We start from the raw sequence: 22,768 nt of genomic DNA, 5'->3' as shown, positions 1-22,768 counted from the left end.
TTGCTCCATTTTGTGCGACCAAGCATGTCTCAGGCAGTCAGGAAAGAAGGAACATTGATGACACTGACATCTTGTCTGTCAAGGCCAGCAGATCGGGTTCGGCCCTCGGTGCGGTGGATCAAGGCTGAATGAGAAAATGCACCGCAGCCTAAAAACGGAGTCCGAAATTGGTATGTTTGACAGGGGCGGACTCCGCTTTGAGCGCCACAATCTGAATGCTCTACTAGAGATCCAAGAGGTCCCTTCGTGAGGCTGAGAAAAGCTTTCGAGGTTGATACAGTGCTGACACCGACACGACGGCGACACATGAAGGAAGTCACTCGACCACTCACTTGTGCAACTCCCGCCTGATTACGAAGTACGCAGATCTTGGCCTGTGCTTGAGAAACACGTTGAAGTATTTTCTTCCATTCGACCGCGGGGTTGATGGGGGAAATAGAAATGCAACTAGCAAGACGAGACTGGAAAATTGGGAATGGCATGGCCTCGGGATGTTACAGAATTTGCTAATGCTTCAAAACGATAGACGTCATTTAATGTGCCGGACTCCTCAACAGATGGAGCTTGATGAACAGAAAAAAAATTATTGGAGTTTCTGGTGTTGACGCGGGAAATATGCTGAGTGACGGGGATGTCGAGGACGTGTTTGGTGGGCCTTTAACAAAGCGAATCGATCGGCGTCGGTGGCAAGCCTAAAAGCTGTGAGGGCCCCAATCAAGGCCGAAACAGCTTCCCGGTTGGCGCTGGTTCGGCGACTTTGCTCCTCATATCCCAACTAAAATTCCAAGCCCTCCACGCCCGCCCGGAACTGGCAAAATAGCGAGTGAAGCCAATGGTGATGGTGATGGTGATGCTGTTGCTCGTTCGGCCCGCTTTAGAATTGTAGCTTTACCCTGCGCGGCATCCAACAAGCAGCCAGGACACTTTTGGTTGCTGCTGCACCACCATCATCGGTGTCTTATTATTATTACACCCTGTGTCTTTCGTGTGCCCTCCTCTTGCACTCAGTCTCTGACTTCACTATTACCTCTGTTCTCCCTTACTCTTTTTGCTCAATCCTTTTTCCAAGCTGTCCGACCTGCTCACTCCTTACTTCCTCAGTGCTTCCGGTATAGATCGTTTGGTGCTGGTGTTTGGAGAGACTCGGTATTAATTGGACCTATTTCCGACCTCCTATTCCTGCCCACGATCCTCATCGTCGATACCTCAAAGACCTTCCTCAGTCTCTGCGAACGACCGACTCTCCATTGCATGTTATAGACCTTGTACCGCAACCATGGCTCCCACCGTCAACGGTGTCAATGGGGTCAACGGTACTCCCCGCAAGTCCTCGCTGAATGGATCAACCAGCGCGTGGCAGGCGAAGCACAGCCTTGCATCACATTTCATTGGAGGGAACAGACTAGAAAAAGCTCCTCCGAGCAAAGTCAAGGACTTTGTTCAAGCACACGATGGTCATTCCGTCATTACTTCGGTATGTGCTTACCCCCAGGTACTGTGCGGAGAATGCAGCTGACATTGGAGTTTCCAGGTGCTCATTGCCAACAACGGTATTGCAGCAGTCAAAGAGATTCGTTCGGTGCGGAAATGGGCCTACGAGACGTTTGGCGACGAGCGCGCCATTCAGTTTACGGTGATGGCTACCCCAGAAGATTTGCAGGCAAACGCAGACTATATCCGCATGGCCGATCAATACGTGGAGGTATGCTGAACCAACTACAGAAGAGAGGGAGCTCCGGCTGACATGCTACACAGGTACCCGGAGGCACGAATAACAACAACTATGCCAACGTCGAGCTGATTGTTGATGTGGCTGAAAGAATGAACGTACATGCCGTTTGGGCTGGTTGGGGCCACGCTTCCGAGAATCCTAAACTGCCAGAATCTTTAGCCTCCTCCTCAAAGAAAATCATTTTCATCGGACCGCCGGGATCTGCAATGCGGTCTTTGGGTGACAAGATTTCCTCTACGATCGTTGCACAGCACGCGAAAGTGCCCTGCATTCCCTGGTCCGGAGAAGGCGTGGATGATGTCGAGGTTGACAGTGACGGAATTGTGACTGTCCGCGATGAAATCTATGCAAAGGGCTGCGTAAATTCTCCCCAAGAAGGTCTGGAAGCTGCAAAAAAGATTGGTTTCCCCGTCATGGTAAAGGCTTCCGAAGGTGGAGGCGGTAAAGGTATTCGAAAAGTCGAAAACGAAGACGAGTTCGAGAGCCTATACAATGCCGCAGCTAGTGAGATCCCAGGATCTCCGATCTTCATCATGAAGCTTGCAGGCAACGCCCGACATTTGGAGGTGCAGCTGCTGGCTGATCAGTACGGAAACAACATCTCTCTCTTTGGCAGAGATTGTTCCGTGCAGCGAAGACATCAAAAAATTATCGAGGAGGCTCCAGTCACAATCGCAAAACCGGAGACATTCCACCACATGGAGGATGCTGCAGTTCGTCTGGGTGAACTCGTCGGATACGTCTCCGCTGGTACCGTGGAGTACCTGTACTCTCACTCAGACGACAAGTTCTACTTCTTGGAGCTGAACCCTCGTCTTCAAGTCGAACATCCAACCACCGAGATGGTCAGCGGTGTCAATCTGCCCGCAGCCCAGCTCCAGGTTGCCATGGGTATCCCTCTCCACCGCATCCGTGACATTCGTTTGTTGTACGGGGTGGACCCACACACAGCGGGGGAGATCGACTTTCATTTCAAGGACCCAGCTAGCTCGAAGACTCAGCGACGTCCTCGTCCGAGAGGCCACACCACTGCTTGCCGTATCACTTCCGAAGATCCTGGTGAGGGCTTCAAACCTTCGAGCGGTACTATGCACGACCTCAACTTCCGTTCGAGTTCGAATGTCTGGGGTTATTTCTCCGTCTCTTCAGCCTCGAGTATCCACAGTTTCTCTGACAGTCAATTTGGTCACATTTTCGCCTATGGTGAAAACCGTCAGGCTTCCCGAAAGCACATGGTTGTGGCATTGAAAGAGCTGAGTATTCGTGGTGACTTTAGAACCACCATCGAATACCTTATCAAGCTGTTGGAAACTCCGGCTTTCGAAGATAACACCATCACCACAGGCTGGCTTGATCAATTGATCTCCAATAAATTGACCGCTGAGCGTCCAGATCCCATGCTGGCTGTGCTGGCTGGTGCTCTCACTAAGGCCCATCTTGCGAGCGAAGCTTGCGTTGCTGAATATCGCAAGGGCTTAGAAAAAGGTCAAGTACCATCCAAAGACATACTCAGGACAGTATTCCCTGTTGAGTTCATATACGAGGGTCAGCGATACAAATTCACCGCGACGAGATCCAGTCTCGACAGCTATCACATCTTCATCAATGGATCAAAATGCTCCGTTGGTGTCCGAACTCTTGCCGACGGCGGTCTGTTGATGTTGGTCGCTGGAAGATCTCACAGCATCTACTGGAAGGAAGAGGCCACCGCGATTCGTATCAGCGTCGACAGCAAGACCTGCCTTCTTGAGCAAGAGAATGACCCTACCCAGCTCCGGACGCCTTCGCCTGGTAAGCTTGTCAAGTACACCGTCGAGAATGGCGAGCACGTCAAGGCTGGCCAAGCATTTGCTGAAGTTGAGGTTATGAAAATGTATATGCCTCTGATCGCTCAGGAGGATGGTATCATCCAATTCCTCAAACAACCAGGTGCCACGCTCGAGGCCGGAGACATTCTCGGCATACTAGCGCTGGATGACCCGTCCAGAGTCAAAACAGCTGAGACCTTTACTGGAAAGCTTCCTGATCTCGGACCGCCTCAAGTAGTCGGAAACAAGCCACCTCAAAAGTTCGCCCTCCTTCACAGCATCCTTCAAAATATCCTGCTTGGTTTCGACAACCAGGTCATCATGGCATCTACTCTAAAGGATCTGATGTCTGTCCTGAGAGATCCTGAATTGCCATATGGTGAATGGGCGGCCAGATCCTCAGCACTGCATTCTCGAACTCCACAAAAGCTGGACGCTCAGCTCACACAGATTGTGGACCGTACACACACCAGACACGCTGAATTCCCTGCCAAGCAGCTTCAGAAAGCCATCAATCGTTTCATCGAAGAGAACATGTCAAAGAACGACGGTGTGACGCTCCACACCACTTTGGCACCTCTTGAAGAGGTCCTCGCTAAGTATGGCGAGGGCCTGAAGGTACATGAATTCTCCGTTTTCACAGGCTTGCTCGATCAGTATTATCAAGTAGAGAGACTGTTCGCATCAGGGTCTCACAGAGACGAGGATGTCATTCTGAAGCTACGAGAAGAACACAAAGACGATATTCTCTCGGTGGTCTATACCGTCCTCTCTCACACCCGTGTATCGGCCAAGAACAATCTCGTTGTCGCCATCCTCGATATGTACCGACCTAACCAGCCAAATGTTGGCAATGTCAACAAATACTTCAAGGCTTCTCTACGCCGCCTGACAGAGTTGGAGTCTCGCGCAACCGCAAAAGTGACTTTGAAGGCTCGTGAATTGCTGATTCAGTGTGCCTTACCCTCTCTCGAGGAAAGAGTATCACAGATGGAGCACATCTTGAAATCTGCGGTCGTGGAATCGAAATATGGAGAGACAGGGTGGGAACATCGCGAGCCAGATCTGGAGGTCTTGAAGGAGGTGGTTGACTCCCGCTACACGGTCTTCGATGTCCTCCCACTCTTCTTCGCTCATCACGATCCTTGGGTTGGTCTTGCCGCTCTCGAAGTCTACATTCGACGCGCATACCGTGCCTATACTGTCCGCGAAGTCGAATATTACAACGACGTAGATCCACCATACTTCCTGTCTTGGGACTTCCTACTCCGAAGGGTTGGACAGTCGGAATTCGGCCTGCCTTTGGCCTCCTCCTATCCATCTGGATCAGCGACACCATCACAACAGAGCAATGCATTCAAGCGCATCTCATCAGTGAGCGATTTATCATACCTCAACCAACTGCAAGGTGAGGACGAGCCAACCCGAAAAGGTGTCATTGCACCGTGTCATTATCTGGACGAGGTGGATGATTGCCTTGGCCGCGCTCTGGAAGCCTTTCCCAAGGGCACAAAGGACAAACGCCCCAGCCAAACACACCTCATGGCCACACTCGATGGCGCTCGAAGACCGCAACAAAAGTCTGAGATCAACGGCGATGACTTGACGAACGTCTGCAACATTGCCATTCGCGATGTTGAAGACATTTCCGACGAGGAGGCTTTAGGCCGATTCCAGAGCTTCGTTGCTGACTACAAGTCAGAGCTTATTGCCCGCAATGTTCGTCGCATCACGTTCATCTGTGGTCACACCGACGGATCATATCCTGGTTATTTCACTTTCCGTGGACCCGAATTCGAGGAAGATCTTACTATTCGTAACACCGAGCCTGCTCTTGCTTTCCAACTCGAACTTGGGAGGTTGTCGAGATTCAAGATCAAGCCTGTTTTCACCCAGAATAGAAACATTCACATCTACGAGGCCATTGGAAAGGGCGAGGACAGAGACAAGGTGGTCGACAAGCGCTACTTCACTCGTGCGGTAGTTCGGCCAGGTCGCGTCAAGGATGAGATTCCCACGGCGGAATACCTGATCTCGGAGACAGATCGTCTGGTCAATGACATCTGTGACGCTCTTGAGGTCATCGGCAACAACAACTCCGACTTGAATCACATCTTCATCAATTTCACCCCTATCTTCAACCTGCAACCCCAGGATGTTGAGGAGACGATTGCTGGCTTCTTGGAGCGATCCGCTCGGAGGTTCCTCCGCCTGCGTATCACGCAAGCAGAGGTCAGAATCATGTGCACAGACCCAGATAGTGGACTGCCTTATCCGCTCCGCGTATTCATCACCAACACTTCGGGATACGTGGTTCAGGTGGAAAGCTATGTCGAGACTAAGTCGCGCTCAGGCGACTGGGTTTTCGAGAGCATGGGTACCTCGACAAAGGTCGGCGCCATGCACCTGCGACCCGTGTCTACTCCTTATCCAACCAAGGAGTGGTTGCAGCCCAAGCGTTACAAGGCTCATCTTATGGGCACGCAGTATGTCTACGACTTCCCCGAACTATTCAGACAAGCCATTGCGAATAGCTGGACCAAAGCGATTGCAAGACATCCGCCCATAGCCGAATCGAGACCCGAGGTTGGCAACTGCCTGGACTACAGCGAATTGATCCTTGACGATTCTGACAACCTTGCTGAAGTGTCACGTGAAGCTGGCACTAACAACTGTGGTATGGTCGGCTGGATCTTGACGGCCAGGACGCCCGAATATCCCCGGGGCAGAAGATTTGTGATCATTGCCAATGATATCACCTATCAAATTGGTTCTTTTGGACCTCTCGAGGACAGATTTTTCAACAAATGCACTGAGTACGCCCGCAAACATGGCATTCCTCGCATCTACCTCTCTGCAAACTCCGGCGCCCGCATCGGTATGGCCGATGAGCTCATTCCTCACTTCTCGGTGGCCTGGAACGACGAGACCAAGCCTGAATCTGGCTTCAAGTATCTCTATCTGACACCCGAGAAGAGAGAGCAGTTGAGCAAGAAGGAAGTCCTGACAGAAGAGATCCGCGAGGATGGTGAGGTAAGACACAAGATCACCACTATCGTTGGTGCCAAGGATGGCTTGGGGGTGGAGTGCTTGCGAGGCTCTGGTCTCATCGCTGGTGCCACTTCCAAGGCATACGAGGACATCTTCACCATTACTCTCGTTACTTGCCGATCGGTGGGTATCGGTGCTTACCTCGTGCGTCTCGGCCAGCGTGCCATTCAAATTGAGGGTCAACCAATTATCCTTACTGGTGCTCCTGCTCTCAACAAAGTGCTGGGCAAGGAAGTCTACACCTCAAACCTGCAACTTGGTGGTACGCAAATCATGTATAAGAACGGTGTCTCTCACATGACTGCTGGCGACGACTTCCAGGGTGTTGAGAAGATTGTGGATTGGATGTCATTCATCCCTGACAAGAAGGGTCAACCTGTCCCGGTCAGCCCCTCTGCTGACCCATGGGACCGTGATATCACCTTCTATCCGCCTCAAAGACAGCCATACGACGTCAGACATATGATTGCTGGTAAACAAGATGACGAGGGTTTCTTGTCGGGTCTCTTCGACAAGGACTCCTTCCAGGAATCTCTAGGCGGATGGGCCAGAACCGTCGTCGTTGGCCGCGCTCGCTTGGGTGGCATTCCAATGGGTGTCATTGCCGTCGAAAGCCGCACTGTTGAGAATGTCACTCCTGCAGACCCTGCCAATGCAGACTCGATGGAACAAGTGGTGCAGGAAGCCGGTGGTGTCTGGTTCCCCAACTCTGCTTACAAGACCGCACAAGCTCTCAAGGACTTCAATTATGGTGAGCAACTTCCAGTCATGATCCTCGCCAACTGGCGTGGTTTCTCTGGTGGCCAGCGAGATATGTACAACGAGGTGCTCAAATATGGCTCCTACATTGTCGACAGCCTGGTCAAGTACGAGCAACCTGTCTTTGTCTACATTCCCCCATTCGGTGAACTCCGTGGTGGTTCATGGGTAAGTTTGGCTCCACTCCACCCAGGTACAGAGTTTTGCTAACGTGTTAATAGGTCGTTGTTGATCCTACGATCAATCCTGAGCAGATGGAGATGTATGCTGATGAGGAGTCTCGTGGTGGTGTCTTGGAGCCCGAAGGTATCGTGGGCATCAAGTACCGCCGTGAAAAGCAACTCGAAACTATGGCTCGTCTCGACCCTACCTACGGCCAGCTCAAGGCACAGCTCTCTGCTAAGGATCTGGCGCCCGAGCAACTGAACGACATCAAGGTCAAGATGACTGAGCGTGAACAACTACTCGGACCGATCTACCAGCAAATTGCCCTGCAGTTCGCCGATCTTCACGACCGAGCTGGTCGCATGGAAGCCAAGGGTACGATCCGCATGGCATTGAAGTGGCAGAACGCCAGACGATTCTTCTACTGGCGCCTCAGGAGAAGGTTGTCTGAGGAGGTCCTGCTGAAGAAGATGAACTCGTCATTGGCAGTCGGTAGCGCTCCGCCAAACGGCAGTGCTCTGACCCAGAAGGAGACCAATATTGCTATGCTCAAGATCTGGTCTGGCTTGCTGGATGTTGAGTTCGACAAGGACGACCGCAAGGTTGCCGAGTGGTACGAGAGCCACCGCAAGGAGGTGTACGCCAAGATTGACGCTGTCAAAAGTGAGGCGGTGAGCAAGAAGGTTTCGGAATTGTTGATCGGCAACAAGGAAGGTGGTTTGAAGGGAGTTCGGGAGGTATTGAGCCTGATCCCGACCAGCGAGAGAGAGCAGCTGGTCAAGTACTTGACTGGTGCTTGAGGTGGTTCACAGGAATGGCTGTGGGCAATAATTCGAACATGACCGCGGGAGGTTTCCAGGCCCTTTATGAAATGTGGTTGAGAGTGCTTGGGTTCTTATTGGCGTGGGATTCTTACTACTGTTTGTTGCTTTGTGTCATAGGTTTCTCATAGCGAATAGCGTATTAAAAGCAGGATGTACATCCGTGTATCGCTTCCCACCACATGTGAACGTGAGTATACTGAAACGAGTCACCAAGCGCATCGTTTGACGGGACGATCTGCAAGCTTAAGCCACGACCAGATGAAAAGAAAGGTGCACGGAGACAGACATCTCCAGCTCATTAATTTATGTTATACGTTTGCTACATGTGGCTTTTGGCCCAGTTTTTGCGTGTCTCACGTCAATGCATTATATACCGTTTGGTGTTCATCTTTCATTTCGTCTAACCCTTGATCAAGGTGAAAGTATCGCCAATGGGACCATCACCTCGAATGAAGTCCCACTTCAGGGCTGTCGAGTTGAGCACGGTCAACCGGCTGAAACCGTAGTGCTCTTGGTCGAGAATGTTGGTGATGTTCAGCGTCTTGTTAGCGGCAAGCGTCGAGTGCGACTCGATGTTGCCGGCCATACCGTTGATGATGTGCGTCATGGATATGCCTGGGTTGGTCTTGTACGTGTTGTTGTTGACGATGGAGGCGGTGTCGATGGTGCCGTTGGTGCCGAGAGGCCAGAGACGTTCGTACCAGTGGATGTGTCTGGGCATGTTAGCATAATGAACATAACCAGGATTGGTGGTGTGGACTTACCCGGCAAGATACATGTCGACGCCGTTTTCGAGCAGTAGGCCTTCGAATGCGTTGCGTACGTATTTCTGGTAGCTGGATGTTTCGGACGAGTACATTGGGCGATGGCTCATGGCGACGATCCAGGGGGTGATGGTGCGGTTGACCTTGGCCAAGTCCTGGACTAGCCATTTGTATTGCTGGTAGGATGTGACTTTGCTGTAGCTACCGTCGACCTCGCCGAATGGACCGGAATCGGTGATGTAGGTTTGGTCTTCGGTCGGGTGGGTCTCGTTGCCGGTGAGGTCGGCCTCGAAGGGGTACTCGGGGCTGTTGGGGAAGTCGGTCTCGCCGTCGAGGGTGACGAAGTGGACCATGCCGTAGTCGAAGGAATACCAGAAGTTGCCCACGCCGCCGGTCTCAGCGCCGGGCATGTAGAAGCGGTGTTGGTAGGTGGTGAAGTTTCTTTGCGAGGGTGGGCAGCTGTAGTACGTCAGGTTGGTGGTGGGGCTGGTGGTGTTGACCTCGTCGTTGTCCAGATAGCTGGTCAGTACGTTTCCGGGGCCGTCGAACTCGGCGCAGGCGGCTTCGTGGTTACCGGGCATGACCATGTAGGGGATCTTGTTGGTGATGTTGCCCATCCATTGCTGCCAGAGATCCCAGTTGGATTCGTACAACACGCTCATGTCGCCACCAAGGGGACCACCTTGGTTGGCAGTCTCGCCTGCTGGGAGTGGGTCGTTGTATGTGGCAGGGTAGTCTCCGGGAGGAAGTTCGGAGGAAGTGCCGTTGTAGCAGACTGGCCAGTCGCTCTCGCAGGGAAGGATGCCGGAGTACCAGTCGTCGGCGTAGCTGAGATCACCACCGTGCCAGGCGAAAGCGACACCATCCTCGACGGCGGCGGTGAGCTGTCGGAAGGTGCCTTGGGCGTTGGTGTATCCCATGTCATTGAGGACAGCCACGGCGAAGGAGGTCTCGTCACCGGCAGCAAGGGCGGTGTTGAAGCTCATTACTGGGGACATCGTGGTACCATTGGCAGCGGGGATCTGATAGTAGTAAGTGGCACCAGATTTCAGTCCGGTGATCGAGATATCGTGGAAGAACTCGCTGCATTGGGTGACGGCCACAAGCGAGCATGGTGGAGTTCGATCATATCTGATAAGGGTCAGTATGGCTGTCCAGATCGATAAGAGCGGTGTACGTACGTTCGAGAGTATCCGCTGGCGGTATTGTTCAGGTTGGAAGCAGAAGTACCCCATCTGACAACGGGAGTCTCGCCAATACCAAAAGGTGTTTGGTAGTGAATGTTGATGCCGGTGGGCAGATATGACAGCTGAATGACGTTGATGTTGTTGGTTGGGTTCTTGCTGGAAGGAGTGACAGCAGGAGGTTCCATCAAACGAGGGAAGCCTTTGCCATTGCCGTTGACAGTCGGGTCAACCCAGTCGCCCACGGGGATGGCAGGGCCAGCGTACGGGTAGGTGGTGTCCACCGTTGGGAGAGCATGGGTGCCAACAGCCAACAGACCGGACAGGAGCACGGATGCAGTGTTTGCCTTCATCTTGGTACCTGACACTTGGGAGAGATTGAACCAAGCTTTGCCAAGTTAGCTTGCTTGCCTGCTGCAAGGTAGAAAGATAGTCAGGGCAAAAAGAGCAGAAATGCTTTATACATATCCTGCGTTTACCTTGGGCATCTTCTGGAGGCTTGGGAGCTGCATGATGGAGAGCTCTTCGCTAGTCATTTTTCCTTGCTTTTGCCTCCGCCTGAAGCGAGAGATAGCAAGTCGACCAATAGATAACTGCACATGCAGTTGCATCGGTGTCACTTCGTCTGCAACCTCGATAAAGAGAGGATCGAGCGAGTCCCTGCAAAACCGGGGTGGTGACCTGTGCGCCTTGCCCTAACCGGAAGCTCCCAGCAGCCGATCGACGAGGCTAAGTGGCCCCAATGCACTACTATGCAGTACTATCACTAATGTCGTCGGCCTCATTGGCGGGCGGCCAACCCCGAACCTGAGATTGTGCTAGAATGGATGGCCATGAGGAAAAGTAAGTCCACGAACAAATAGTCACGGTGCAAGGGTGGCATGTTCAATGAGCTGCAACGTTATTTCAAACTCCTCGGTTGAATCGGGCACGTGTATACTCGTATCGCCTCTGACTTGAAGTCCGCAATGTTAATATGAGTTGACAATGGGTGGGTGGCGCGGAGTTGAACCGTTGAGCTCGCCTCCAGTTGGAGAGAAAGCTAATTGCGTATGAGTCTGACACTTAGGTATACTTTGATGCTGCTGGACCCCCCCAGCCGCGTCATATTAACGCATCCCTTGCAGTAGCGACATGCCCAGAACAACGGCTCAGGAATTTGTGTCGGCTTCGAGAAGGAAACAGATAAGCACTCCGAAGCTGTCCTCCAATACTCCAAGATCGCATTCATGCCACAGCAGCACTTTTGACGGTCGTCCTATCTTGCCTGTCGTCGACGAGTCCACCTTGTCCGATCCTCAGGCCCGATACTCGTAATAGGGCTTCGACCATCATTTATTGGCGTGGTTCCAGAAGTGATGCTAGCCCTAACGAGGTCGCTTCGCCTTCTACGATAGCAGGTATTTCATCCATCAAAGATTTTTCGCGAGGCTCCCACCCAAGGAGCTTTCTAGCTCTGATGGACGTTCCACGACAATTGGCGCCAATCAAATATTTAGCACCCCGGAGCAATTTGGTAGCCTCTTCAGGAGACAATTCCTCCACCACCCTCAGCTCCATCGAGCATTGTTTCGAGATTTCTCCTGCCACGGCTTCGATAACGTCTTTCCACACAAATGACCCGCTCTCAGCAAGGTAGTACCCCAAGTCATCCCATGTCGCTGGTTCGCCATTGTTCGCCGCGGCCTGGCCGAGGAGCAAGTACAGTCTGGACAGATCCTGGACATGCACCTGATTCCAGATGTTCTTGCCCCTGCCGACCATGAAGGCCCTTCTATGCGTCAGAAATGCCTCGGTCAATCTGTACAGCTGGATACTGCGTTGATTCGCGGGACCTCTTCCTCGGCCGAAGATTACTGGTGGACAGACGATGGCAGTCTTGATCTTGTCCGGGTATGTTTTCGAAGCTTCTAGCACTAATTTATCGACATTGCGGTGCTCAGCGTGGTCGGGGAGCGAAGTCAACTCGTCCACGCCATTCCAGTCGTCGAAGACCTGGGACAATTCGGCACCCCAACAGCCTCGGTCGATCGTCTCGGTGCCTAAGATGAGTGCGCCCGACGTGTGAATCCAGTATCCAGGCGTATTACCCGTGCGACGTGCAAGGCCTCTGACAATGGCCTTGGCTGATGCTTCGTGGTCGCAGTTGGCGAAATGGAAGACGATGTCAGCCTTGGATGCTGCTTCTTCGATCACGTCGACGTCATTGAGATCAGCGTGGACAAGCTTGATCGAGGGGTATTGTTGCGCGATCTTAGTGCCTTTGTCGCTGTTGCGGACAGCACACGTTATGTACCAGTTGGGATGGGCTTTGGCAATTTCGAATAGAGCATCACCGCCAATATAACCCGTGGCCCCGGTGACGAAGACTCTTGGTCCCATATCGGACATGTTCACGTTGAAAGTAGACTAGAATGCGTGGTCGAAGATGCCATGGCCTGGTGAAGGCGTTGCTTCATTATCAAAGCATGTTCACCCGTATTTGGCGTTTATCAGCGGCAAGCAAGAGACGAAACTTAGTTCGCCATGCTGACCAGAACAATACCTTTCCATCTGTCTTTTACGGGAGCCGTTGGACGTCTTGTCAGCAAATGAAACCCAGATTGGAATCGGAACCGCTGCCATGTTATTTGATATAGGGAAATATCTCGGCCCTTGGTTCAAGTGGAACATTCGTCCGTGCGGTCAGCAGGTTCGTCCGAACGGAGCCGCAAGGCTGTAGATTCCACTCTTCGTATCGAGACTCTGAGGCAAACTAGGACACCCATCGGCGACTTTTGAAGCCTTCCCGGCATGATGATCCCCCAGAAGTCGACAAGGCTAGCTCTTTCGGGTATTCTTGTTGAAAGTGGCGACTGAAGAACTGCCAATCATTTGGTCCGAGGCTCCAATTCTTAGGGAAAAGAGGGCGAGACGGAGAGACTACCTAGGTATTCAATCAGTCAACAGCAAGGGAGTTCTAAACGGCCTCCGCCCTTCGGCTGTGAAAGTACATTCTCGATCGAACGTTGCACGAGTTGCTCTACTCGTCGCCATGAGAAAAGTGCTCCTGTTGCAAAGTTTCCCCTTTCTATCGACAATCATGCACCACGATATGGCTTATAAAACGCCTGCCCTGGCTCTGGGAAGATTCGGTCTTTCTCTTGTTCGGGTCTTTCCATACCACCAGACTATACTCTGAACGATCAAGTCGAACACCGCCACAGCACAGCATGTCACCAATCACATTATACACCTATCCAGAATCCACCTCAATCGCACCGCATATACTCTTACACGAGATCGGCGTCCAGTTCGAGACCGTCGACATCACGTCGGCCGAAGATGGGCTCGAAGAGCTGCGAAAACTCAATCCTAAAGCACGTATCCCGGTTCTGATCATCGACGACCAAGTCATCACAGAATCAACAGCCATCATGACTGCAATTGCCCAGCTCGCGCCTGAGAAACACCTGCTTGGCAAGACCAACCTCGAAGTTGTCCGCGTGTATGAATGGTTGAACTGGTTATCTGGCACACTTCATGGACACGCGTGGGGCATGGTGTTCAGGCCAGAGAGGTATATTGACGACGTTAGTATGCATGATGCGGTCAGAGCCAAAGGGATGGTAGCAGCGAAGGAGATATATGAGATGGTAGAGGATCATTTGCGAGGTGTGCATGCTGTCGGTGATGGTCTCACCGTTGTTGATGCATTCTTGTATGTCTTCTATCGTTGGGCAGTGAGTCGAGGGATAGTGAATAAGGAGACGCATCCTAAGTTCTGTCAGTTGGTGTCAAATTTGGTAGGGAAGCCAAGTGTGAAGCGAGTGATTGAAGCTGGCTATTAGTGTATGCCAGTAACTGAGACTCAAGGCCCTCATCTTGCGATGTTCCATCATGGAAAATTGAATTTCAGCAACATGATCAGAGTGCAACGGCTTTCGTACGAGTTTTGGCTCAGCCTTGCGCAGCCTTGCCAGTAGTCACACTAAACTCTATCTGATACATTCCTTATCGATAAGCCGCGAAACATTTTTTTGCTGGAGAGAGATCCGACTTGCCGACTTCAACTTTTTTCTTGAAGCGCAGGCGACGCAAAGTTCAATCCTCCAGGAATCGCTCGCCGCATGTTAAAGCGTTATCCCGTACAATTAGCAGCAGCCTCATCGTTGCCTCGCTGGTGTGACCATTTGGCGCCATGTCGTCCACCACGACCCAGACCAGCACCAAGTGGTCTGTAGAGTACAACACTGTCAAGAGGCAGAAGTTGTTCCAAAACACCCCCAAGGACCGCAGCGCCTTCCCTGCCCTCCAAGCCGCGGTCAAGCCACACATCGAGTCTTTCAATGCTCTATGGGAGGAGAGCTTGGTAGATGCAGGCCTGAAAGACATAGGCATACAGACCGTCGTCGATGGCGATCCTCGAAATCCCAGTCGTTCGATAGCACGGAACAGACTGGACCTCAGGGTGACAGAAGTTCTACTCGAGAAAGCTGTCCTACCGCCAACCAATAAATACAGCATCCAAGACCGAAATATCTATCCTGCCGAGTGTCGCGAAAGACACGCTACATACCGAGGAAAGCTGAGAGCACGATTACAATACAGAATAAACAATGGCGATTGGAAAGAGTCAGTACGAGATATCGGTCAGATGCCCATCATGCTGCGCTCAAACAGATGCCATCTCGAACGGTTCTCTCCCGCGGAGATGGTCCGTCGTAAAGAAGAGTCTGAAGAGCTAGGAGGCTACTTTATTGTCAACGGAAACGAGAAGCTCATACGAATGCTGATTGCATCGCGGCGGAACTACCCAATGGCCATATCACGACATGCGTTCACCAACAGAGGACCGACCTTTTCCAAATTCGGCATACAGATACGATCCGTCAGACCTGATCAGAGTTCTCAAACCAATGTGCTTCACTACCTGACCGATGGAAACGTTACATTCAGATTTTCCTGGCGAAAGAACGAGTACCTGATTCCAGTGGTCATGATTCTGAAGGCTTTGGTCGAGACCAACGACCGCGAAATCGCCGAAAGCATCATCGGCTCATCATCCTCAAAATCTCCCAATTCGTTTGTATCCGATCGTACCGAACTCCTCCTGAGAACATACAAAGCATACAACCTGAAAACGAGAGCACAAACACTAGCCTACCTCGGCGAAAAATTCCGACCAGTCCTGGGGTTACCCATTACCACACCGGATGAAAAGATTGGCGAGGAGTTCTTGAGGAAGATTGTGCTACCGCATCTCGGCAACGTCGATGTGACCGCAGCCCAGAACAACGATAAGTTCCAACTGATGCTGTTCATGATCAGGAAGCTGTACGCTCTAGCGGCGGGTGATTGCTCGTTGGACAATCCTGATGCTGTATCAAATCAAGAGGTTCTGCTGGGTGGTTTCCTTTATGGCATGATTCTGAAGGAGGGCATTCACGATTGGCTCGTCGGGATCGGGCTAGCTGCGCGAGAATGGCTCCGGATGAAGAACGGCGCCAAATTCACAGATCCGGGCTTTGAAGCAGACTTTCTTCCCAAAATTGTGCGCAGGACGAATGAAAACATTGGAGGTAAATTGGAATACTTCCTATCGACAGGTAATCTGGTCAGTCAGACTGGGTTGGATCAGTCGCAGACGTCAGGCTTCACCATTGTCGCCGAGAAGATCAACTTCTACCGGTTCATCAGTCATTTCCGGTGTATCCATCGAGGAACGTTCTTCGCGCAGCTCAAGACAACCACAGTCCGGAAACTGCTACCAGAAAGTTGGGGGTTCCTATGCCCTGTTCACACTCCTGATGGCTCTCCTTGCGGTCTGCTGAACCATCTCGCCCATCAATGTATGGTGCAGATCAAGAAGATCGACACATCTGGTATTGAAAAGGCTGTGATACAGCTAGGCCTGTCCCCTGTGCCGGCAATGGACATCGAAGATAGTTTGTCAGTACAGCTCGACGGACGTATCCTAGGATACTGCCACGCGAAGCGAGCTAGAGACATCTCTCAGCTCCTTCGGCATTGGAAGGTCAATGGCGAGCACAGTATCCCCACAGAGCTTGAAATCGGGTTTGTCCCAACATCGAACGGCGGCCTGTATCCCGGTCTGTACCTCTTCACCGACCCATCCCGAATGTTGCGGCCGGTCAGGTACATCGCCGCAGACAAAAATGACTTTGTTGGCCCCTTCGAACAGCAATACATGAATATCGCTTGCGTGGAAGCCGATATCATACCTAATCTCACCACCCACATCGAGCACAAACCGACCAACATTTTCTCCATTCTCGCCAACATGACCCCGTTCTCCGACTTCAACCAGTCTCCCCGAAATATGTACCAGTGCCAGATGAGCAAGCAGGCCATGGGCACGCCTTCATCGAACATGATGTGCCGAACAGATAACAAAGCTTACCTCCTGCAGACTGGACAGACACCAGTAGTCCGGCCGCCACTTTACAACGAGTACGGCCTGGACAATTTTCCTAACGGCATGAACGCGGTCGTCGCCGTGATTTCCTATACTGGCTACGACATGGACGATGCTATGATTATCAACAAGTCGGCGCATGAGCGAGGGTTTGGTGATGGCGTGATCTACAAGACAAAGGTCTACAACCTGGACGAGAAGTCCCGCGCTGCTCGGTCCAAGACTGAGATCAAGTCCCTGTTCGGCTTTGCCGAGGGGGACCCCAACATTTCGCCTGAAGCTCACAGCGCGCTCGACTCCGACGGTCTACCAGGTATTGGCACCAGAGTCAAAGAAGGTGATATTGTGTTGGCCTACCACAGCGTCATGTTCGATCCATCCGAAGGTAAATTGAGGAACCTGGACGGGAAGACATCATTTTATAAGTATAAAGAAGCCGAAGAAGCTTGGATAGACCAGGTTCGATTGATAGGATCCGAAAACGGCGACCAACCGTGCCAGGCAATCAGTATCAAGTACCGCATTCCCCGACGACCGATCATTGGAGACAAATTCTCCTCCCGCCATGGGCAGAAGGGTGTCTGCTCAATGTTGTGGCCCAGCGAGGACATGCCGTTCAGCGAAACTGGCATTCAACCCGATGTGATCATCAACCCGCACGCTTTCCCGTCTCGAATGACAATTGGCATGTTCGTTGAGTCTTTGGCCGGTAAATCCGGTGCTCTGCATGGCCTGGCGCAAGATTGCACACCGTTCTCGTTCGATGAAGACAACACCGCGGGTAACTTCTTCGGTGATCAACTTCGACAGGCCGGGTACAACTTTTACGGAAACGAGCCTATGTACAGCGGTATTACTGGCAAGGAGTTCGCTGCCGACATATACATGGGCGTCGTGTACTACCAGCGACTGAGACACATGGTCAGCGACAAGTTCCAGGTGCGGACGACCGGTCCGGTCAACGCACTCCACGGCCAGCCGATCAAAGGCAGGAGTAAGGGTGGTGGTATTCGTGTCGGAGAAATGGAGCGGGATTCGCTCATTGCTCACGGCTGCATGTCGTTGTTGCAGGATCGGCTGATGGACTGTTCCGACAAGACTAGGGCGTGGGTGTGCCGCTCTTGTGGCAGCTTCATCAGTACCATGATGGTGCCGAACCAGTTCACCCTTGGCAAGAGAGGCGGTCGTGTCCAGCCCAGTGGGATTGTGAGGTGTCGTGCTTGCGCCAGACCCGCAGCGTTCGAGGACAGCAAATTGAACGTCTGGGAGGACGGTGCTGGGCGGAAATATTTTGGCGGCGACAACACCACCGTCGTCTTTGTACCACAAGTTTTGCGGCTATTGGACATAGAGCTGAGCACAATGGGAGTTCGAACGAGGTTCGACATAGAGAATTGAAGTCTTGTGAAGGGTGGACGTCAAAAAAAGAATGACAAAGATTTTTCGTTTCACCAAGTCCTGCGCCATGAGTTCGTGTCCTCAAGTGAGCTGGAGAGTAGGGCCCCGACATGGTGAACAAATCAGTATCACATCGTCACCACTTCCTCTGCCGGTGTCTTCGCGTTCGCGTTGTCCCCGTCGTGTGTCTTCAAGTGAGGGTCATCCGGATTCATCATACCCAGTCTCACGGCGAAATCGGAGCGTCCCATCTCCTTGACCAGTTCTCTAGCCATGACTAGTCGTCGAGGATATTCCTTGACACTGCCTGGGGCACCCGACACCTTGACAACGCGTTCGTTCATGACGAGCTCTTTCGTTAACGCATTATGCACCGCAAGCACTCCGTGAGCAATGAAAGTGCACAAGACAAGCACAATCTTGCCCCGATCCGTGCCGGCCAGGGCCACCGCCGCAATGTAAACGAGTGAGCGGGCCGTCCAGTCCGCAAGATCGCAGAGCATCGGATATCGCGGCCGAGAAAGCCAGCTTCCCGAAGTCACAGCTTTGAGGTCGTCGACGGCACCTTTCATCCGTACCCACCGATCTTCGGACAGGAGAACCAGCAGGTCGCCTTTGACTCCTGGTTCTGCTTCGCCATGCCAGGATGGCGACGTCCTTGCTCGAAAACTTGCAACTGAGAGCAACCTCGAGAGTAGCAAGAGGAGTGTACTCCGCATGAAGAAGCGGTCGGAAGCGAGTGGGGCGCTGATAAGCAACGCATGGGCAGGAACCAGAAGGGGAAGATACATGATTATGTACCAGCCTGGCAAACCCCAAGGTCGGTTGGCTCCGGCAGCCACAGGCGAGACGTCCAGTGTGGTCAGATGGCCTGTCCGGCCGATGCGCTGTAGGTACATGACGGTGGCCTGGTTCTCGACGCGGAAGACGTAGCCGGTTGTCATGGCTGCAACGGCGGGATACTCGCCTTCATTGAGCGACGAGGGTGTTAGGGGTGCCTGCATGCCCAGGCAGAACATCAGGCTGTCTAGCCATGTTGGGCGGCCAGATAGCGCGGTGTAGGTGTGCAGGGGAGTGATGGTTGAGGGTGTTGCAAGCAGCAGGATAGGCAACAGAGCGAGAGACATGGTGCAAGAGGGTTCATGAGGTGGTGATGTGCATGGTGATTGAGACAGTTGGAGAGATACCTCCGTATATGTATTCAAGATGCGATGCAGATCTTGTAGATCAGGCTCAGGCTGTAGTTGCGGCCAAGGCTGAGGCCACCAAGGCCAAGAATTCTCTAGAACCGATTTGGGGATACCCCATACGGAGTACCTCTCTAGGTAAAATATCCATTGAAGTTAGTGATTCATTTATACTTCAGGCACCCAGATTAATCGGCGGCAGAATAAATTCATGATCCGCTCGGCAGGCTACCATCCGATGCGCCTATCACGGATCTGGACGAGGTCGTTGTTGTTGCAACCTATCGAAGCACAGGCTGCAGACTGACTACGACTCCCTCAACATCGGTGAACATGAGATGCATAAAGAGTCGGACAGCCAGCGTCAAGGCTGCAACTTCCGACCTTCCTCATGCCCATCCTCAAGTGAGGCTTTGATTCTCATTCATTGAACCAAGTCATCGCTCGTTCACTGCCTTCTCCGCCTAAGATACAATTGGCACATTCAGTATGGCACAAATACCTCGCACCATGAAATCGCTCGTCGCGCCACGATATTGCACACCAGCCGACTACGAAATTGTCGAGGTCCCTGTGCCCGAGATCACAAAGTCCGATGAGGTATTGATCCGGATGCACGCAGCGGGCGTAAATCCTGGCGATACCCAGGTGGCAAGAGGGGATATGAGGTTCTTTATATCACTCAGGTCGTCATGTCTTGTTCCTTCGCCAAATAGGGCAAATCGATGGGTACATGAATAGCTGATTATTTCTTCCAGCTTTCCGATCAGACTAGGAGTCGAAGGCGCGGGCGTCGTGGTCCAAGTCGGATCAGATGTCAAGACTTTCAAAGCTGGAGATGAGGTCTATATGCTAGAGGCGGACCCCAGCAATTGTAATACGCACTATTATGAGGCTTTTCCGAGGCCATGCTATACGACATGCTGAACAAAAACGACAGTCTTCGAACACAGCGGTTTCATCTCCGAGTACGCCATTGCGGCTGAGCGGTTCCTGCTGCATAAGCCAGCGAATTTAACGTTCGAGGAGGCTGCGTCCTTCATCGGATCCACGCTGACAGGCCTCGACGCCTTCGACACGGCCTTGAAGCACATGCCAGAGGGTGAGACCATCGAGGGTAAGACGGTGCTCGTGTCTGCCGGACTCGGCGCTCTAGGCTCGATCGGTACCCAGCTGGCCAAGAATGTCTACGGGGCCGGCAAGGTCATTACGACGGTCTCGACGCCCAAGGTCCCGCTCGTCGAGAAGTACACGCCCGGCATCGTTGACGAAGTCGTCGACTATAAGACACAAAGTGTGCTACAGATTGTGCCGCGCGGCTCGGTCGACGTGGTTTACAATGCGCCGTGGGACTTCACGGGCCTCTTCCCGCTCGCGAATCCCAAGTCCGGAATCTTCATGACGGCCTCTGGGATTCCTACTAGCCGATTGATACGTCCACTATTTCCTAAGTTACCGCGTGTTGTGTTCTGGCTTCTGGATATTCTTCAATGGTGGTATTTGTGGAGGCTTGTGGGCACTTCGGTCTATTACCAAATGATCCAAGGTCAGCCTTGGGATAGGCAGAAGTTGGAGAGAGCCGGTGAGGTCATCAAAGCCGGATATGTCAAGGCGGTCATCGTCGTGGCAGCCTTTGATGATCTCGAAGCGGTTCGTCGAGGATGTCAGCAAGTCTGCGACGGTCGCGGTGGACTTGGCAAGTTCGTGATCAAGATCATTTAGATCGCACTTGAAGAACGCTGAAATCCTGTGCCATCGAGCCTGCCGGGAGAAAGTGGCATTGTTTGACACAAAAGCACACCGAGGATACAACTCCGATTGACCCTGAGTTTGAAGCAGCTGATGCCTGAGCCGATGACGTTGAAACTATACCGATAGAGCTAATAGCCCACCCCACGTCAATGATGGTCGCTATATCGTTGCAACGTTGTGTGTGGTGTGGCTGGGATAGTTAATGGAGAGCTCTCTTGTTGCACTTCGGCGGTCTGGACGATAAGGCGGATTGGATGATGTTTGGTTTGTGTTCCTAGAGGGTTTACTCGCGTGTTTGACTCTCCTACATCTTGCTAGCTAGACTTTCGTGTAAAAAGTTCAGTCAAAAATGTGGACTTCAAGCGGCGGCTCTGAGCGTCTATTCATTCCACTTCTCTTTCTTTAAGTCCACTCTATCAAGCGAAGCCGAGCTTCCGAGCGAGGAGACCGAGTTTACTTTCGCACTCATCGTCGATATCTGCACAAGCGGATCTCCAAGGCCAGCATTTACTGTTAGACCCAATTGTAGGTTGGCCATAGCCCGATAGCACGCTTTAAATCATGGTTAAACCGCGTCCATATATGGTAACCTGGACTCTGACTTCGTCACTTCGGTCCTGACCCGAAATATGACACGGAACGCAACGGCTTTACTTATAGCAGGCAAAGCCTCGCCGATGTTTTGATTTTGCCAGATGAACAAGCAAAGTATCTTGACTTGCTCTAAAGTGAACCCATTTGAGACGCCGTCAATCGTCCTGTTCATTCCTGGAAATGGCGGCCACAACGCCATCGAACCCTACCCCAAAATCAGGCGATAGACCGACCACCATGCCTCCTGACAGTTCATCATTCGGTGTATGTCACATCCCCTGTCTTCCCTTGCCCTCTCCGTAGACCGTACCAGCTGACAGGCCCCCCAAGTTCAACGATGGCCGCGACAGCGACTCCACTCGTACATCTTCTCCCGTCCCGACCTCGAGGCAAATTTACGCAATAACCCCAACGCCATCCTCTCAGCTATCGACGATTATACCGCGGCTCAACGAATGATCACTTTCGGCTTACTCAAGATCACCAAGTGCCGTGAGCTCCTGTCCCAAATGGATCCTCCACCCAAAGTCCTCGTCGAATTGGGCACATATATCGGAAACTCAGCCATTGGATGGGGCGAAATGTTGCGGTCACTGAACCCCACAAAGGCTGGATGCAGAGTCTTCACATGCGAACTCGATCCGACCTTCGCCAGCATAGCTCGCGACCTGATCGATCTCGCCGGCCTCAGCGATATCGTGACTGTGCTTGAAGGTGCCGCCGCCGCCGACAGTCTCCGATCGCTCAAGACCGAGGGCGTCGTCGACAAAGCTGATGTATTGTTCTTCGACCACTGGCAAGAGGCGTACTTGCCGGACCTGAAACTTTGCGAGGAACTCCAACTCCTCCGTAAAGGCAGTTTGGTTCTTGCGGACAACACGGCTATACCTGGAACGCCGGATTATAACGCATATCTCGCTTCTGGCGAAGGACCTGTCAAGTATCATAATGTACCACACGAGACGTCTGCGAAGAATGCTGTAAGTCCGACCGCGCGCGATCTCCCATGATTGAAATCTGGTTGACATGGAGAACAGAAAATCGTGCTAGCTTCCACGGTTGTCGATATCTGATGGCCAGTTCGGAGCACGAGACGAATGATCTGGTGGAATGAGATTGAACCACTCTATCC

At 52.3% G+C, this 22,768-nt stretch overlaps 7 protein-coding genes across 7 annotated transcripts; 4 read left to right on the top strand and 3 right to left on the bottom strand.

Moving 5' to 3' along the window:
- Positions 1-1,276: 1,276 nt before the first annotated feature.
- On the top strand, positions 1,277-8,315 carry EDD37DRAFT_565236 (acetyl-CoA carboxylase; the record flags this gene model as incomplete). The annotated part of the gene is made up of 4 exons (XM_062814049.1): positions 1,277-1,474; positions 1,532-1,702; positions 1,756-7,518; positions 7,572-8,315. The coding sequence occupies 4 exons, from the start codon at positions 1,277-1,279 to the stop codon at positions 8,313-8,315; spliced, it is 6,876 nt and encodes a 2,291-aa protein (XP_062669401.1).
- Positions 8,316-8,739: 424 nt separating this feature from the next.
- EDD37DRAFT_609728 (acid phosphatase AphA) lies at positions 8,740-10,640 on the bottom strand (the record flags this gene model as incomplete). The annotated part of the gene is made up of 3 exons (XM_062815155.1): positions 8,740-9,052; positions 9,104-10,234; positions 10,285-10,640. 3 exons carry the CDS (start codon positions 10,638-10,640, stop codon positions 8,740-8,742), a joined length of 1,800 nt encoding a protein of 599 aa, XP_062669400.1.
- A 982-nt stretch (positions 10,641-11,622) lies between these two features.
- On the bottom strand, positions 11,623-12,678 carry EDD37DRAFT_650606 (uncharacterized protein; the record flags this gene model as incomplete). The annotated part of the gene is made up of 1 exon (XM_062818269.1): positions 11,623-12,678. One exon carries the CDS (start codon positions 12,676-12,678, stop codon positions 11,623-11,625), a length of 1,056 nt encoding a protein of 351 aa, XP_062669399.1.
- An 821-nt stretch (positions 12,679-13,499) lies between these two features.
- On the top strand, positions 13,500-18,103 carry EDD37DRAFT_658084 (DNA-directed RNA polymerase I subunit RPA2; the record flags this gene model as incomplete). Its single annotated transcript, XM_062818943.1, has 2 exons — positions 13,500-14,009; positions 14,489-18,103. The coding sequence occupies 2 exons, from the start codon at positions 13,500-13,502 to the stop codon at positions 18,101-18,103; spliced, it is 4,125 nt and encodes a 1,374-aa protein (XP_062669398.1).
- EDD37DRAFT_426545 (uncharacterized protein) lies at positions 17,785-19,505 on the bottom strand. The gene has a single exon (XM_062812625.1). It carries the CDS (start codon positions 19,228-19,230, stop codon positions 18,232-18,234), a length of 999 nt encoding a protein of 332 aa, XP_062669397.1. The 5' UTR covers positions 19,231-19,505; the 3' UTR covers positions 17,785-18,231.
- Positions 19,506-19,688: 183 nt separating this feature from the next.
- EDD37DRAFT_426508 (chaperonin 10-like protein) lies at positions 19,689-21,310 on the top strand. Its single transcript, XM_062812624.1, has 3 exons — positions 19,689-19,979; positions 20,049-20,164; positions 20,231-21,310. Exons 1-3 carry the CDS (start codon positions 19,780-19,782, stop codon positions 21,010-21,012), a joined length of 1,098 nt encoding a protein of 365 aa, XP_062669396.1. The 5' UTR covers positions 19,689-19,779; the 3' UTR covers positions 21,013-21,310.
- Positions 21,311-21,873: 563 nt separating this feature from the next.
- On the top strand, positions 21,874-22,759 carry EDD37DRAFT_681724 (S-adenosyl-L-methionine-dependent methyltransferase; the record flags this gene model as incomplete). The annotated part of the gene is made up of 3 exons (XM_062819767.1): positions 21,874-21,900; positions 21,987-22,616; positions 22,674-22,759. 3 exons carry the CDS (start codon positions 21,874-21,876, stop codon positions 22,707-22,709), a joined length of 693 nt encoding a protein of 230 aa, XP_062669395.1. The 3' UTR covers positions 22,710-22,759.
- Between the last annotated feature and the right edge of the window lie 9 nt (positions 22,760-22,768).

This window comes from Exophiala viscosa, assembly GCF_022695815.1.
Source record: "Exophiala viscosa unplaced genomic scaffold EDD37scaffold_6, whole genome shotgun sequence".
NCBI lineage: Eukaryota > Fungi > Ascomycota > Eurotiomycetes > Chaetothyriales > Herpotrichiellaceae > Exophiala > Exophiala viscosa.
This window is presented reverse-complemented; position numbering and strand designations above follow the sequence as displayed.

What these genes read in the sequence shown, in the direction of transcription:
- EDD37DRAFT_426545 (XM_062812625.1), bottom strand. Translation starts at nt 19,230, where the DNA reads ATGTCTCTCGCTCTGTTGCCTATCCTGCTGCTTGCAACACCCTCAACC.
- EDD37DRAFT_426508 (XM_062812624.1), top strand. Translation starts at nt 19,780, where the DNA reads ATGGCACAAATACCTCGCACCATGAAATCGCTCGTCGCGCCACGATAT. An exon ending in TTCTTTATATCACTCAGGTC is followed by an intron (nt 19,980 to 20,048) that starts GTCATGTCTTGT and finishes TATTTCTTCCAG; the next exon opens with CTTTCCGATCAGACTAGGAG. An exon ending in AGAGGCGGACCCCAGCAATT is followed by an intron (nt 20,165 to 20,230) that starts GTAATACGCACT and finishes CAAAAACGACAG; the next exon opens with TCTTCGAACACAGCGGTTTC.